The following is a 14,494-nucleotide window of genomic DNA, read 5'->3' as shown; positions in this document are numbered from 1 at the left end:
GATGAATGGATAAAGAAATTGTGGTTTATATACACAATGGAGTACTACATGGCAATGAGAAAGAATGAAATGTGGCCTTTTGTAGCAATGTGGATAGAACTGGAGAGTGTTATGCTAAGTGAAATAAGTCATACAGAGAAAGACAGATACCATATGTTTTCACTCTTATGTGGATCCTGAGAAACTTAACAGAAACCCATGCGGGGAGGGGAAGGAAAAAAAAATTAGAGAGGGAGAGAGCCAAACCATAAGAGACTCTTAAAAACTGAGAATAAACTGAGGGTTGATGGGGGGTGGGAGGGAACAGAGGGTAGGTGATGGGCATTGAGGAGGGTACCTGTTGGGATGAGCACTGGGTGTTGTATGGAAACCAATTTGACAATAAATTTCATATTTAAAAAAACACAAAAAACAAAAGTTATCCAAGCTTTGGCACTCAGGAAAAAAAAAAAAAAAAAAAAGAAGCCTCCACTCAACAATGCTGACTCTTGTGATATTCACAATGATTTGAAAAGGCCTCCTCCTTCTGTTTTACAATGTGGAATGTCATTATCCCCTTTAAGCAGTTTGTTTATATTCCAGTATGTGCTCCTAAGACTTCTTTCCTATTTGTTTGTTCCACCTCTGCACTTAGCCTATTAAGTTTCCCAAGAGCAGACACCTTATTTGCAGTATCTCCAACTGTCACAATAGTCCTCACATTTCCCTGACGCGTAACAACCAACACTGACTGGTTTGGTCCTAGAGCTCACTGTATGGAGCTGCAGGTTTGTCAACTCCTCTATGTCTTTATTAGCTGTCTAGCTATACATAGTCCAAATCAATTGGTCTCCTTTTCAGAAACTTTCAATGGCTTTCCAAAGCATCCTGTCATCTTCCTGGGTTCCTGTCAAGATAAGCAACTTTACAACTCTAATCTGCATGCAACTCAACTTTGCTTTCCCTTCTCTTAGAAGTCTCCATGTGTACATTGGCAGAAAAATGTCACCTGACATTTGAACATAAGGGAGTAAGAAACGACCAGGCAGCAATTTTGCTACACTTCCCATTTGAATTTTTGCTCAATGGTTGCAGCCAGCAGGAAGTCTCCATTTTTCTCATCATGCATACAAATGAGTAACTGAAAAACAATTTTCCCCTCTTGGAAGTAATAGTATCACATCTTTCTGGAACTCTGACCTCTTCTGATCTAATCAGGCTTCTTACACTTTGCAAACACCGAAGGTCTTCCTCTGTCTAGGCTCCTGACACAGATAGATCGATGGTCCTTTCTTGCATTTGTGACTTGCAGTCCCGGCCTTAGCCATCATTATCAATTACTTGCATTGCTGGACTCTCCTGCTTTGCTGATATTACACTAGATTAATTCCTAAAGAGGACCTAAAGCCCAAAAGAAAAGTTCCAAAATCTTTGGAATCCCTCACATCTAGTTTCCCAGGAGAGATCTGATTCACTATCACACATATTTACCCCCCTACATACATACATGCATACACCCTTTCTATTTGAGAAACCCGATTTCCCTCTAATCACTGCTGAGTCAATGAAAGGAAAGTTACTCACATATACATCACCCAAAATAAAACTGAAGACAGTGGCTTTCACTGCCACTATCCTGAAAACATTAACAGCATTAGGGCAGTAACTGACCAAACCATTACTTAGCTTACAAAATCAACACTAATTATGCCACTTCCAGAGTTCAAACAGAACTCAGCAATGCACCAAAAGTCCATTAAATGGCTCCCATCAGCATGGAGCCACCAGCTTTTTGCTGAATATCATCATAGTCTTTCAACCCCATTCAAGACTCAGAACCAAATATAACATTATAGAGAAAGCAGCTGTGTGCGACTGATGATAGTAATACATACCCAGGAAAGCATCTTGTAAGGTTATTGCTTATCTGCTAGCAAGATTCACCAGAGCATTAAGGAGCATTTATAATTTAAAGCTCTGCTTATAAACACTATTAACACTGTTAAAGGACAAGTGAATAAAAGAATAAATGTCAATAAATGCCAAGTAAATGCCTTCAATTTCACCAGCAAAAGTCTCTGAATGGTTCTATTGTACATAAGAAGCCTGAACTTCATCTGCATATCCTGAAGCTTATCATTTTTTTTAACATTTATTCATTTTTGAGAGATGGAGAGAGATAGAGCATGAATCGGGGAGGGGCAGAGAAAGAGGGAGACACAGAATCTCAAGCAGGTTCCAGGCTCTGAGCTGTCAGCACAGAGCCCAACGTGGGGCTCGAACCCACAGACGGCAAGATCATGACCTGAGCTGAAGTCAGAACCTTAACTGACTGAGCCACCCAGGCATTCCTGAAGCTTACCATTTTTATCCTAACCAAAAGCAATGTCTCTTTTCAACTTGCTTTAAACAGAATTGAAACTCCTAAGGAAAGTCAGTACTGAACCCACTGCTGATGCAGAACTTTTCACTCATAGTTATACCCCAATGACAAAGGAATATAAAGGCACCATCTTTCAATAGCTACCGAAGACATTCTCTGGAACAACAGTAAACCAGACAAATATTTCCCATCTAATGAAGACAGTAGTGGGGCTACAAAAAAGTGAATCATACTAAACATTAAGGTTAAGAAAAAATGTATTGTAGATACAGAACATTTACATAAGGATAGTTTACCATTTGTCTTGCACTATATATATGTATACATGCTAAAAGTGCCCCTTGTACTAAAAATTATTAATAAATTTTAACAATTTACCTAGCATCCAGGGCTAAAATTTTCCAATGGAACTCTGTGATATGGAAATATTCCCTATCTCTCCAATGGGATACCCACTAGCCGCCATAGGATAGCTGTGGCCAGTGCACACCTGAAATGTGACTAGTGCAAGTGAAGAACTGAATTTATTGTCTTTTAATTAATTTAAATTTAAACAGCCATTGTGGCAAGTGGCTACCCTATTGGATACCACAGTGTAAACAATAATTTTTGTTGAATAAATGAATAAATAAATGTAAAATATGCATTAAGTCTGATGAAGTTGTTAGAGCACATCTTATAATATATGGCACATGCCAGATAAACAGTTGATTAAAACATGTATCTAACAAAAATTATTCTTAAAAATAGCTTTGCTATGCATGTAGGGGTAGAGTGTATCTAGGAAACCTCTGTACTTTCGCTTAGTTTAGCTGTGAACTGAAAACTGCTCTAAAAAATAGAGTCTATTAAAAACAAAAACAGCTCTGGATTCTACCCTTACTGACACCCACCCCATCACTCTCTAAATTTATCTTTTCTTAAATTCTAGTTCTGATGCAAACTTCCTGTTTTCTCCTTCCAGAAGCAATGTTGAGTAAATGTTCATAATAAACAAACAAAAAATACCACAACTCTTTAAAATTGAAACTACTGAGGGAAAACCCTCATACAGGCTTCTAAAATCCTGGGTCATATTGCCTGGAGGTGATATGCTAGCTCCACCAATGGCTGAAAAAAATTCAAATTCAAATTTTTTTTTCCATTACAAACTACTGACCTAATTTCATCACGTGAATTGGAACAAGTTGAAAAGATATGACTTTGTATTACATGTAATATACAAATCACAACCATAAACATGTGTCCTAAAATTTTTGTAAGCTGTTGAACTAAAGTGTTTCCATCAATTCCTAATTATTTGCTTGATCATTTTATCATCAGCTTGTGCTCACCAGTACCTAATCAATAGCAGCAGCCAGAAAAAAAAATTCTGGGAGGAAAATTTTAATTGGAGATAATGCTGCCCATAACCTTCAGTGTATATCTGGAAGGCAGAAGATGGAATTAGCAAACAGAAAAATCAAGTTTATTTCAAACAATAAGACTAACCCCCATGATGCAATAGGTAGTCCTAGATGCTTTTCTCTTTTAATCCAAATGACAAAACTATAAGGCAGGCATTTGTACCTCTACTTTACACATAAAGAAAATGAGATTCCAGAATACAAGATGTGCACAAGGTCACCCAACTATTAAACGATGGGTTGTTTAGCTCTAAAATTAATCCTCTTTCCCCTACACCTCAATACTTCCTCTCCAAATAAGTATAACTGAAACTTACAGCATGGTTCCCAACTTAGGCTGCACATTAGAATCACCTTTAGAAGGGGTTCAATTATTCGCATTTTTTAAAGGTCCCCAATGATTTAGATACATAAAATTTGAAAATCACTGATTTAACACAATTATTATATTTGTAATAGAGAAGTTTTAATAAAATGTGTAGAACTGCTTAACACTATAGAAATGGTCTGCAGAAATTTTGAATTATTCAGTCAACTTTTAATAAATTTCCTTTCTCCTGCCTCACTTATTAGGGTATTATTGACTATTGTCATCAGTATGCCCATATCTAATGACTAGCACACCCTTCCTACTACCACCATCTAATTTGTTGTTTATCTGCTGTGTTCTGAGACAGGAGAAAACGAAGCTAATTAAAACAGTGTGTAAAATAAAAGCAAACACAGTCTATGGGAAAGCCTATCTTATCAGTAAAGAACATGAGCTTGTAGTTCATGAACTTAGTGATAACAACTTTAGTTACTCAGGGCCTCTTCTGATTCACTTCTGATTCTTAACTTTGTTCCTGATTCTACATAGTTATACATAAACTATTCTCTCATTGGGAAATAATTATTCCTTCACATCTGCCTCCCTAACTAGATTATGAACCCGATGAGTTCAGGAGCCACGTTTTATTCATCTTTGTACCTTAGCATCTACAACAGTGTCATGCACACAGCAAGCTCCCAACGAATGTTTGCTTCCAAATTCCAAAAGGGGCTGCCATGAGTGAAAGGTGATGATATATAGTAATTTGTGGCAATATGCATATAACCTTTCATTAAACAATAGGAGCTCTAGGCTATATAGCTGCTGGTTGCTCAACCAGAGCATTATGGGTTATTAGGACTTTGGTAAAGTAACCACAGGCTTAGTCTGTGTGTCCCTTAGTTCTGCAGTTAATCTGTTGCTATTAATTCAACCTAAGTATTTATCAGATCTGGCCACTTGGGGCATAATAATAGACAGGAACTATCAGATCACTCTATCTGCCACATATCCCTCAAATGCATTTACTTCTCTCCGTTGTCGTTGCTTCCATCCAAGTTCAGGCGACCATCATCTCTGTACTGAGTATTCCTATCCACCTCCCTCCTTTCATGTTTATCCCACAATGCCACCAAAGTAAGCTTTCCTTATTTTTTAAAAAATTTTATTTATTTATTTATTTGGAGACAAAGAGTATAGCAGAGGAGGGTCAGAGAGAGAGAGAGGGAGAAGGGAGGAGAGAGAGAGAGACAGAGAACATCCTAAGCAGGCTCTGACACTGTCAGCATGAAACCCACATGGGGCTTGAACTCACTAACTGTGAGATCATGATCTGAGCCAAAATCAATAGCTGGATGCTTAACAGACTAAGCCACCCAGGTGCCCCAAAGTAAGTTTTCTTTAAAAAGCAATTCCAATCATACCACTCTTCAAAGCCTTTCAAAGCTTTCCCTCTGCCCTTAAGAAAAAGTCTAAACCCCCTCAAATGACTTAATAAGCCCAGCGTGATCTACCTCTCCAGCCACATAGCTCACCACTCACTCTCTAACAGTCTTTATTATAGCCATGTTAACCCACACAGAATTCCATAATGATACCTCACTGTCTTCCAGTGGAAAACTGTGCTCAAGTGTGTCAAGAAAATCTCAATAAGCATTTAAAACCCTCAAATTATGGATTTAGTTCTCTGAAGCTAACAGGCTTCTTAAGGCCAATTGTTGACAAGTATAGTCATCTAAACAAATGTTTCTCTTCAGAAAGAACAAAAAATATAAATAAATATAAATGAATAGTGCTACTAGAGAAGGAAAGGTTGAAAACATAAACATCTTGAGAAAAGGTACCAACATCTCCATGTCCTGGTACTTATTATCACCCAGCACATAGCAGCTGCTCAATAAATGCTTGCTGAATGAATGAATGACCAAAGTGAATTGGAAATGAGAAATTCTGGGGACAGAACAACATAGAAATATTAAGGGAGTGATCACAGGTCCCAATTCTGACCAGAAAAGATAGAAGGAAAGGGCTGCTGGAGGTTTCCAGGAAGGGTCCTCTTCATTCATATACAAGAGCACAGAAGGCCTGTTTCTCTCCTGTGGGACATGAGTGAGGATGCATGTAGCCCTAGTTGCTACTGGCTGCTGTTTTGCAACAATTCAGTAAGCGGATGCTGTAGAAAACAGAGACAGAGATTCTCATCCTGACAGCCAATGTTGAACTTACTATGGTCCTTTACACCTGGACTTCTAGTCATGTGAGCCAAAACTATCTTATCATTTAAGTCAGTTTGACTGTCACTTATAATCCAAAGTCTCCTGATACTGTCTGAGAAGGAATACAGAGAAAATCAAGTTGATGATGAACACAACATGTCATCATTTCATTTTGTAGCCTAATCAGAAATTAACCTAAAAAAAAAATAGCAAAATGAATCACTGTTATAAAGGAATATAGATCTTCAATGCAACTGGTAAGGCATTAAAACTGTATCAAATAATGGGGGGCCTGGGTGGCTCAGTCAGTTGGGCGTCCAACTTGAGCTCAAGTCATTATCTCACGGTTTGTGAGTTCAAGCCCCACATTGGGCTCACTGCTGTCAGTCTGTGAGGAGCCCACTTTGGATCCTCTGTTCCCCTCTCTCTCTGCCTCTCCCTCACTGCGCTCTCCCAAAAATAGGTATTAAAAAAATATATATGTATATCAAATAATTCAGATGTATTTTCTGTAAAAAAATAAAGGTATTCATATCTCACTGGATGGAATTAACAGTAAGTTAGACTTGATAGAAGAAAATACTAATGAACTGGAAGGCACAGCAATATAAAATATCCAGAAAGAAACACAGAGAGAAAAAAGACTAAAAAAAATAAATAAATGAGCTGTGAAAAAGCTTCACATGGTTCAATATATATGTGATTGGAGACACCAAAGGAAAAGTGGAAGAGGAAAGGAAAAAATATTTGAAGAAATAATGGTCAAAATTCTTCTGATTTTGATTAAAAAACATAAATCCATAGATCCAATTATGAGCATATCATAAGCAAAAGAACCATAAAGAAAACTACATCAAGGTATATTACAGTCAAATTGTTTGAAACCAGTGATAAAATCTAAAAAGCAGCCTGAGGAAAGTCACTTGATGTACAGAGAACAAGATTTAAAAATTATAGCAGACTTCTCCTCAGAAAGAATGTAAGTCAGAAGACAGTGTAACATTGTTTTTAAAGTAATGAAAGGGAAAAAAAAGATCAACCTAGAGTTCCATACCCAATGAATTTCTTTTAAGTTTATTTATTTATTTTGAGAGAGACCGAGAAAGAGTGCACAAATGGGAGAGGGGCAGAGAGCAAGGGAGACAGCAGATCCAAAGCAGGCTCCATGCTGACAGCAGAGATTCTGATGCAGGGCTTGAACCCACAAACTGTGAGATCATGACCTGAGCTGAAGTCAGACACTTAACCAACTGAGCCACCCAGACACCCCCCAACAAATATTTTTAAAGAGAAAGCAAAATGACTTTTTTAGTCACAGAAGGTGAAAGAATTCACCAACCACAAACTCATACTACCAGACTTGCTAAAGGAAATCTATTAGACAAAATGAATATCCCACCAGGTAGAAATATGAACTACACAGAAGAATGAAAAGGCCCAGAAATGGTAAATATACTAGCCTTTTTTTTCTTATTTTTGAAATCTCTTTAAAAGACAACTGAATGTTTAAAGCAAAAAATAACAATATATGGTGGAGTTCATAACATATGTAGAAGGAAGATGCATGACAATAATAGCACAAAGGCCTAGGGGAAAAGGTAAAGAGGTACACGGGAAGAGGAATTATATTACTTGAAGATAGACTATGGTAAGTTAATGACGTATATTATAAACCATAAACCCTAAAGCAACCACTAAGATAAAAACAAAAATAAAAACAAAATCCCCAGAGTTATACCTACTAAGCCAACAAGAGATAAAATGGAATATTTAAAATGTACTAAATTTATCCTTTCTTAATAAAAGCCCTTGAGAAAGTTGGGATAGAAGGAACATACTTAAACCTCATAAAAGCCATTTATGAAAAATCCTCAATGGGGAAAAACTGAGAGCTTTCCCCCTGAGATCAGAAACACGACAGGGATGTCCACTCTCACCACTGTTGTTTAACATAGTGTTGGAAGTGCTAGCATCAGCAATCAGACAACAAAAGGAAATCAAAGGCATCAAAATTGGCAAAGATGAAGTCAAGCTTTCACTTTTTGCAGATGACGTGATAATATACATGGAGAACCCGACAGACTCCACCAAAAGTCTGCTAGAACTGATACATGAATTCAGCAAAGTCTCAGGATACAAAATCAATGTACAGAAATCAGTTGCATTCTTATACACTAATAATGAAGCAAAAGAAAGACAAATAAACATTCTGTGCTCATGGGTTGGAAGAATAAGTATTGTTAAAATGTCAATACTACCCAAAGCTATCTACACATTCAATGCAATCCCAATCAAAATTGTACCAGCATTCTTCTCGAAACTAGAACAAGTGATCCTTAAATTCATATGGAACCACAAAAGGCCCCGAATAGCCAAAGGAATTTTGAAGAAGAAGACCAAAGCAGGAGGCATCACAATCCCAGACTTTAACCTCTACTACAAAGCTGTCATCATCAAGACAGCATGGTATTGGCACAAAAACAGACACATAGACCAATGGAATAGAATAGAAACCCCAGAACTAGACCAAAAAAGTATGGCCAACTCATCTTTGACAAAGCAGGAAAGAATATCCAATGGAAAAAAGACAGTCTCTTTAACAAATGGTGCTGGGAGAACTGGACAGCAACATGCAAAAGAATGAAACTAGACCACTTTCTTACACCATTCACAAAAATAAACTCAAAATGGATAAAGGACCTGAATGTGAGACAGGAAACCATCAAAACCCTAGAGGAGAAAGCAGGAAAAGACCTCTCTGACCTCAGCCGCAGCAATTTCTTACTTGACACATCCCCAAAGGCAAGGGAATTAAAAGCAAAAATGAACTATTGGGACCTCATGAAGATAAAAATCTTCTGCACAGCAAAGGAAACAATCAACAAAACTAAAGGCAACCAACGGAATAGGAAAAGATATTTGCAAATGACATATCGGTCAAAGGGCTAGTATCCAAAATCTATAAAGAGCTCACCAAAATCCACACCCAAAAAACAAATAACCCAGTGAAGAAATGGGCAGAAAACATGAATAGACACTTCTCTAAAGAAGACATCCAGATGGCCAACAGGCACATGAAAAGATGCTCAACATCGCTCCTCATCAGGGAAATACAAATCAAAACCACACTCAGATATCACCTCACGCCAGTCAGAGTGGCCAAAATGAACAAATCAAGAGACTATAGATGCTGGAGAGGATGTGGAGAAACGGGAACCCTCTTGCACTGTTGGTGGGAATGCAAACTGGTGCGGCCACTCTGGAAAAGAGTGTGGAGGTTCCTCAAAAAATTGAAAATAGACCTACCCTATGACCCAGCAGTAGCACTGCTAGGAATTTACCCAAGGGATACAGGAGTATTGATGCATAGGGGCACTTGTGACCCAATGTTTATAGCAGCACTCTCAACAATAGCCAAATTGTGGAAAAAGCCTAAATGTCCATCAACTGATGAATGGATAAAGAAACTGTGGTTTATATACACAATGGAGTACTACATGGCAATGAGAAAGAATGAAATGTGGCCCTTTGTAGCAACGTGGATGGAACTGGAGTGTGATGCTAAGTGAAATAAGCCATACAGAAAAAGACAGATACCATATGTTTTCACTCTTATGTGGATCCTGAGAAACTTAACAGAAACCCATGGGGGAGGGGAAGGAAAAAAAAATGAGGTTAGAATGGGAGACAGCCAAAGCATAAGAAACTCTTAAAAACTGAGAACAAACTGAGGGTTGATGGGGGGGTGGGAGGGAGGGAAGGGTAGGTGATGGGCATTGAAGAGGGCATCTTTTGGGATGAGCACTGGGTGTTGTATGGAAACCAATTTGACAATAAATTTCATATATTAAAAAATAAATAAATAAAATGTACTCAATTTAAAAGATGGGAGAGAAAGAGGGAGAGCAAAGAGCAAGATGTGACAAGCAGAAAACAAACAGCAAGGCAGATTTAAACCTAAGCATAATCAATAATCACATGAAATGCAAATGGCCTAAACATGTCAAATAAAAGGCAGACATTCAGACTGGATAAAAAGCAGTTATTTATAAAAAGACTGGATAGATATAAAATATAAAGAAATAAAGGCTAAAACTATAAGGATGGAAAAACATCTATAATGCTAACACTACTCAAAAGAAAGCTGAAGTAATTATATTAGTACCAGACTAGTAGATTTCAGGCCAAAAAATATAATCAAGGATAAAAAGAGTCATTTAATAATGATAAAGGGTCAGTTCATCAAGAATGCATAACAGTCCTAAACATTTATGCATCCATTAAGTCAGTCCACCAAAACAAGAATATAGAAAGACGCCTTTCATGGTTAAAATGCAACATCAGCATTCCTGAATCAAAAGTGAACCCTGCCAAAATGGAGCTTAAGATCTTCTTTATGTAATAAGTGGCATGCAATTTTACTAATCAAAGTGCAGTATTCCCCCAAAAGGGTCAAAGGTAGTACTGTGTGAAATGTCAAAATATTTATGACTTCAATGCCAAGTCTGATCAAAGTGATCTAAGGTTGACTCACCTTTCATATTGCCTATCTCGTGGCAATGAAGCACCCCAATGTCGAAAGTCCATGATTAACATAAGTAAAAGGAGGCAGGATATGAAGAAGAGTCCTAGGAATGCCACCCTCTGGCGGGGAAATGGGTTCACTGTGGGCACAGTGAAGTACCAGGAGGCTGGGCAGAGGTAGGAAAAACTGATCCTGAAATGAGACAAACATTAGTAAGAAAAGTCTCTACATCTGAATGCCAAAAAAAAAAAAAAAAAAAAAAAAAAAGGCTTTTAAACTGTATTAAAGCCCTTCCTGATAAAGGCAAAAATTTATGCCACCACCAGTCTATAGAAGTTCTTTTAGTCTCAAATTTTAGAAAAGGACCTATATGATTCATGGTGCTTCTACTATAAATCAGAAAAGCCTTATCTTCTCTTTTCCCAGTGTCTGCACTTTTGAGTATAATTCAAAGAATTACAGTTCTCATGTTTATGAAAAGATCACTAGTCTCCCTGGTCAACCTCACAACATTGAAGAATCAGAGCAACTACAACATTCCCACCAAGAATGATGTCAAAAAACTGGATAATCTGTATATTTATTCAACTAATTAAAAAATATTTTAATAGGTAATATATGCACATGAAACAAGTTTAAAAGGATATATAGTGAAAAATGAGTCTTTTGCCTTAACCTAGCATTTCCTACTGAAAGGCGAGCACTGCTACCCTGTCTCTACGTATATTTCCAGGGGTATTCTATGTTTACACGAGCATAAATATATATCAGATATGACAATATGCATGTGTATATCTCATTCCTCTGGTTTTACACCGTACCTACTGTTCTGCATCTTTCCCCACTTACTCTATTTGACAACTGTTCCATTTGGTACATGTGGATCCACATTAATCTTTTCTGGAAGTTCCAGAGTATCACACCATATGGATATACATATTCAACTATGAATCTCACTTCCTATATTGATTCAAAAGGACCTCGGTCTACTTTCAAACAAACAAACAAAATCTTTGTTTAACCTCCTCAAAAAGCACACAGCCTCACTCAAATGGAAATCTGAAAGAACATTACATTTTAGCACTTTCCGGAGCTGAGCAAGCACTCAGTCTACCACCCTGGAGTTATGGGCTAGAAACTATGGTAGCATTTGCCTTAAAAAAAAAAAAAAAAAAAAAAAAAAAAAAAAAAAAGTAACTTTGATCTTCTCGCCATCCATCCGAGGAAGCTGCAAAGTCCAGATGCAGCACTAGGGCAAACCTCACTTGTAAAAACCTCCCAGGGCCCCTCAACCTATCTGCCACCCCCAACTGAGCCCCTAGCTGAGGAGAAAATGTGCAGCCTTACCTAGCCATGGGATCCCTTCAGTGGTCTCAGTGCCTGTCACCTCCTTTTCTTTTTGCCCTGAGAAATGGGTCTCCTTGTCTCAGGCATCTCCTAAGTCTGCAGCCTGTTAAGAGTTCGTTGGGTTTCAGGCTTACCTCCAGCAGTGCCCACAGGACTAGACTTCCGAGGGAAGGCCAAGGCGCCCACCCACCTACTCCAGATGCGTCCGCTCTTGTTCCTGGGGCCCAGCTGACTCTAAGCCGGCTCCCGGGGAGCCGGGCATTCTCGAGGAACCGGCGCTCCCCAGGTGGCGGGGGTTGGAAGACCCACTCCCCCTCCCCGCCTCTCCCAGCCCCGCGGCCCTCCCGCGCTCGCACTCACGGGTCGAGAGTCCCGCAGTCTCCCCTGGCACCGTTCCGCTCGGTCCAGAGCGGTTCCCCAAGGCCTTTAGTCCAGCCGGAAAAAACCTTGGGCGGGCGGCGGCGCCACGTCCCCAAGGAAACCGCAGGGAGCCAATGACTGACAGGAGAACCGCGGAGAAGAGCCCACCCTCCACCCAGCCGGAGCAGCCTGCGAACTTGCTCCGCCAGCCCCACGTCCTTTCGCCAGAGTGGCCAATCCCCAAGAGCGTTCGGCCTCTAATCCCCGCCCCGGGATTTCGAGCGCGTCCAATCCGGAAGGGCGTCGTGCCGTAGCTCCGCCTCGATAGACCCGCGTTGGGCGCACAGGTGAGCTGTGTCGAGCGGTGGGTGGATCCTCTGCTCCAGGTGCCCTCTCGGCGGTGGTGCTGTTTCTTAGCTGGTTGCTTTCTACGTTGCCGCTTCCAGAATTGTGCAGCTCCGGTGGGTGGATCTTGGAGTGGCCGCGAGAGCAGTGCATCCCTTTCCCACAACCAGTTGGAGGTATTGTGTCCACCAGCCCTGATCTCCGGAATCAAACCTTCGCTATAGCCTCCTATACTCGTGCCCTGGCCTTTTTGTCTTGTCCTGTTAGAGAAGCATAAACTGGAGACCACATCGTCTATACCGAAGCGCTTGTATCTATTCATTCAGCATTCATTGAATGTTTGTGTGCCATACATGAGCCGCTGTGCCCCTGCTCTCCCGGACCTTACAGTAATACATACAAAGGTAATGTTTCCTTAATGTTTTTCCTCCTTGCTTACACCAGCCGTTTCTCTCATTTCCAGGAGGGAGCCGTTTGTACAGGATAAAGTCCAGGTCCTTACAAATGTGGCTTATACGTGGCAGTCCACGACCCTCCCATGCAGCTTCTGCTTTTCACCTCCCTTATTATACCTCAGAAACGCACATCTATCTGTGGCTTCTGCTCTCTTAAGCTTTGCTCATTCGACCTCCTCCACCCTTCCATCCGCCTCGAATATCCTTCCCCCAACTTAGCCAAGCCAACGCATACTCATCCCTTACTACTGTCAATTTAAGGGTCACCTCCCCTAAAAGTTTTACTTGACCTACAACCCCGTCATATATACCTATTGTTTCTCTTGCCATATTGAATTACAATTTATGTGTCTGTCTGTTCCAATAGAATATGCTTGAAGGCAGAGACTATCTGCTTCCACAGCAATGCTGGGCACTGCCTGGCACACAACACAGCTAATATATGACAAGTAAGTGAATGACTGGAAATAAATGAAGACCACCCAAATGAGATTAAAAAGAAAAAAAGAGGCTATTTATTCTACACCTGCTATAGAAGGCAGTTAACCACCATCATTCATGTCTGGCAGAGACCCAAAGGCTGTCAGGGGAATGGGAAAGCTTAAACTGAAGAAAAAAAAAAAAGAAGAAAGAAAGGTTTCATGTATGCTCTGACTTGAGAGTGTTAGCATGGGGAAGTCGGTGGTGGGCTTACTAGGAGCAGGGCTTCTTATGTGATTGTGGAGAACATATTTGGCTTTCTCATATTTGGTCCTGAGTTAGAAGGTAGGGAAGAGAATTGAACAGTAGTGAGAACTCTGGAATGATTGCTGTAGAGGTTATAGGTCACAATGCTAATCGTCATATATGGTCTGACATTGTCCAATTTGTATGTTCAGGCTCTCCCCACTATTGTTTTTTTACCTCCTTTACCCTGCCAGCCTGGATGGGCTTCCTAACTTGCCTTTCTCCCTTCAATTCTTGGTTCTCTTTTCTTTGTCTTTCAATCCCTACTCTGCTTCAGGTGTTATATTTTATCGGGGCCCCCAGAAATCACATTGGGTAGAATAGTTTCATAAAGTTAGGATTAACTGCAGAATCATATAAATATCAGATATTTTTATTATGCCAGACCCTGGTTCAGGTAGACATGGGGAAAAAATTAACAAATGTTTGGAATATATATTTT

General features: G+C 39.7%; 1 protein-coding gene across 1 annotated transcript in view; it reads right to left on the bottom strand.

Moving 5' to 3' along the window:
• ENTPD7 (ectonucleoside triphosphate diphosphohydrolase 7) overlaps window positions 1-12,668 on the bottom strand; it is a 44,884-nt gene extending 32,216 nt beyond the window's left edge. The window contains exons 1-3 of the mRNA XM_047824837.1: window positions 12,527-12,668; window positions 12,167-12,269; window positions 10,829-11,011 (exon numbers count right to left, since the gene is read on the bottom strand). Of these exons, the coding sequence (XP_047680793.1) occupies window positions 10,829-11,011; window positions 12,167-12,174 (191 nt within the window). The 5' untranslated portion in view covers window positions 12,175-12,269; window positions 12,527-12,668. The remainder of the gene's footprint in view (window positions 1-10,828; window positions 11,012-12,166; window positions 12,270-12,526) is intronic.
• Between the last annotated feature and the right edge of the window lie 1,826 nt (window positions 12,669-14,494).

Source organism: Prionailurus viverrinus, chromosome D2 (assembly GCF_022837055.1).
Source record: "Prionailurus viverrinus isolate Anna chromosome D2, UM_Priviv_1.0, whole genome shotgun sequence".
In the NCBI taxonomy this organism is placed as follows: Eukaryota; Metazoa; Chordata; class Mammalia; order Carnivora; family Felidae; genus Prionailurus; species Prionailurus viverrinus.
This window is presented reverse-complemented; position numbering and strand designations above follow the sequence as displayed.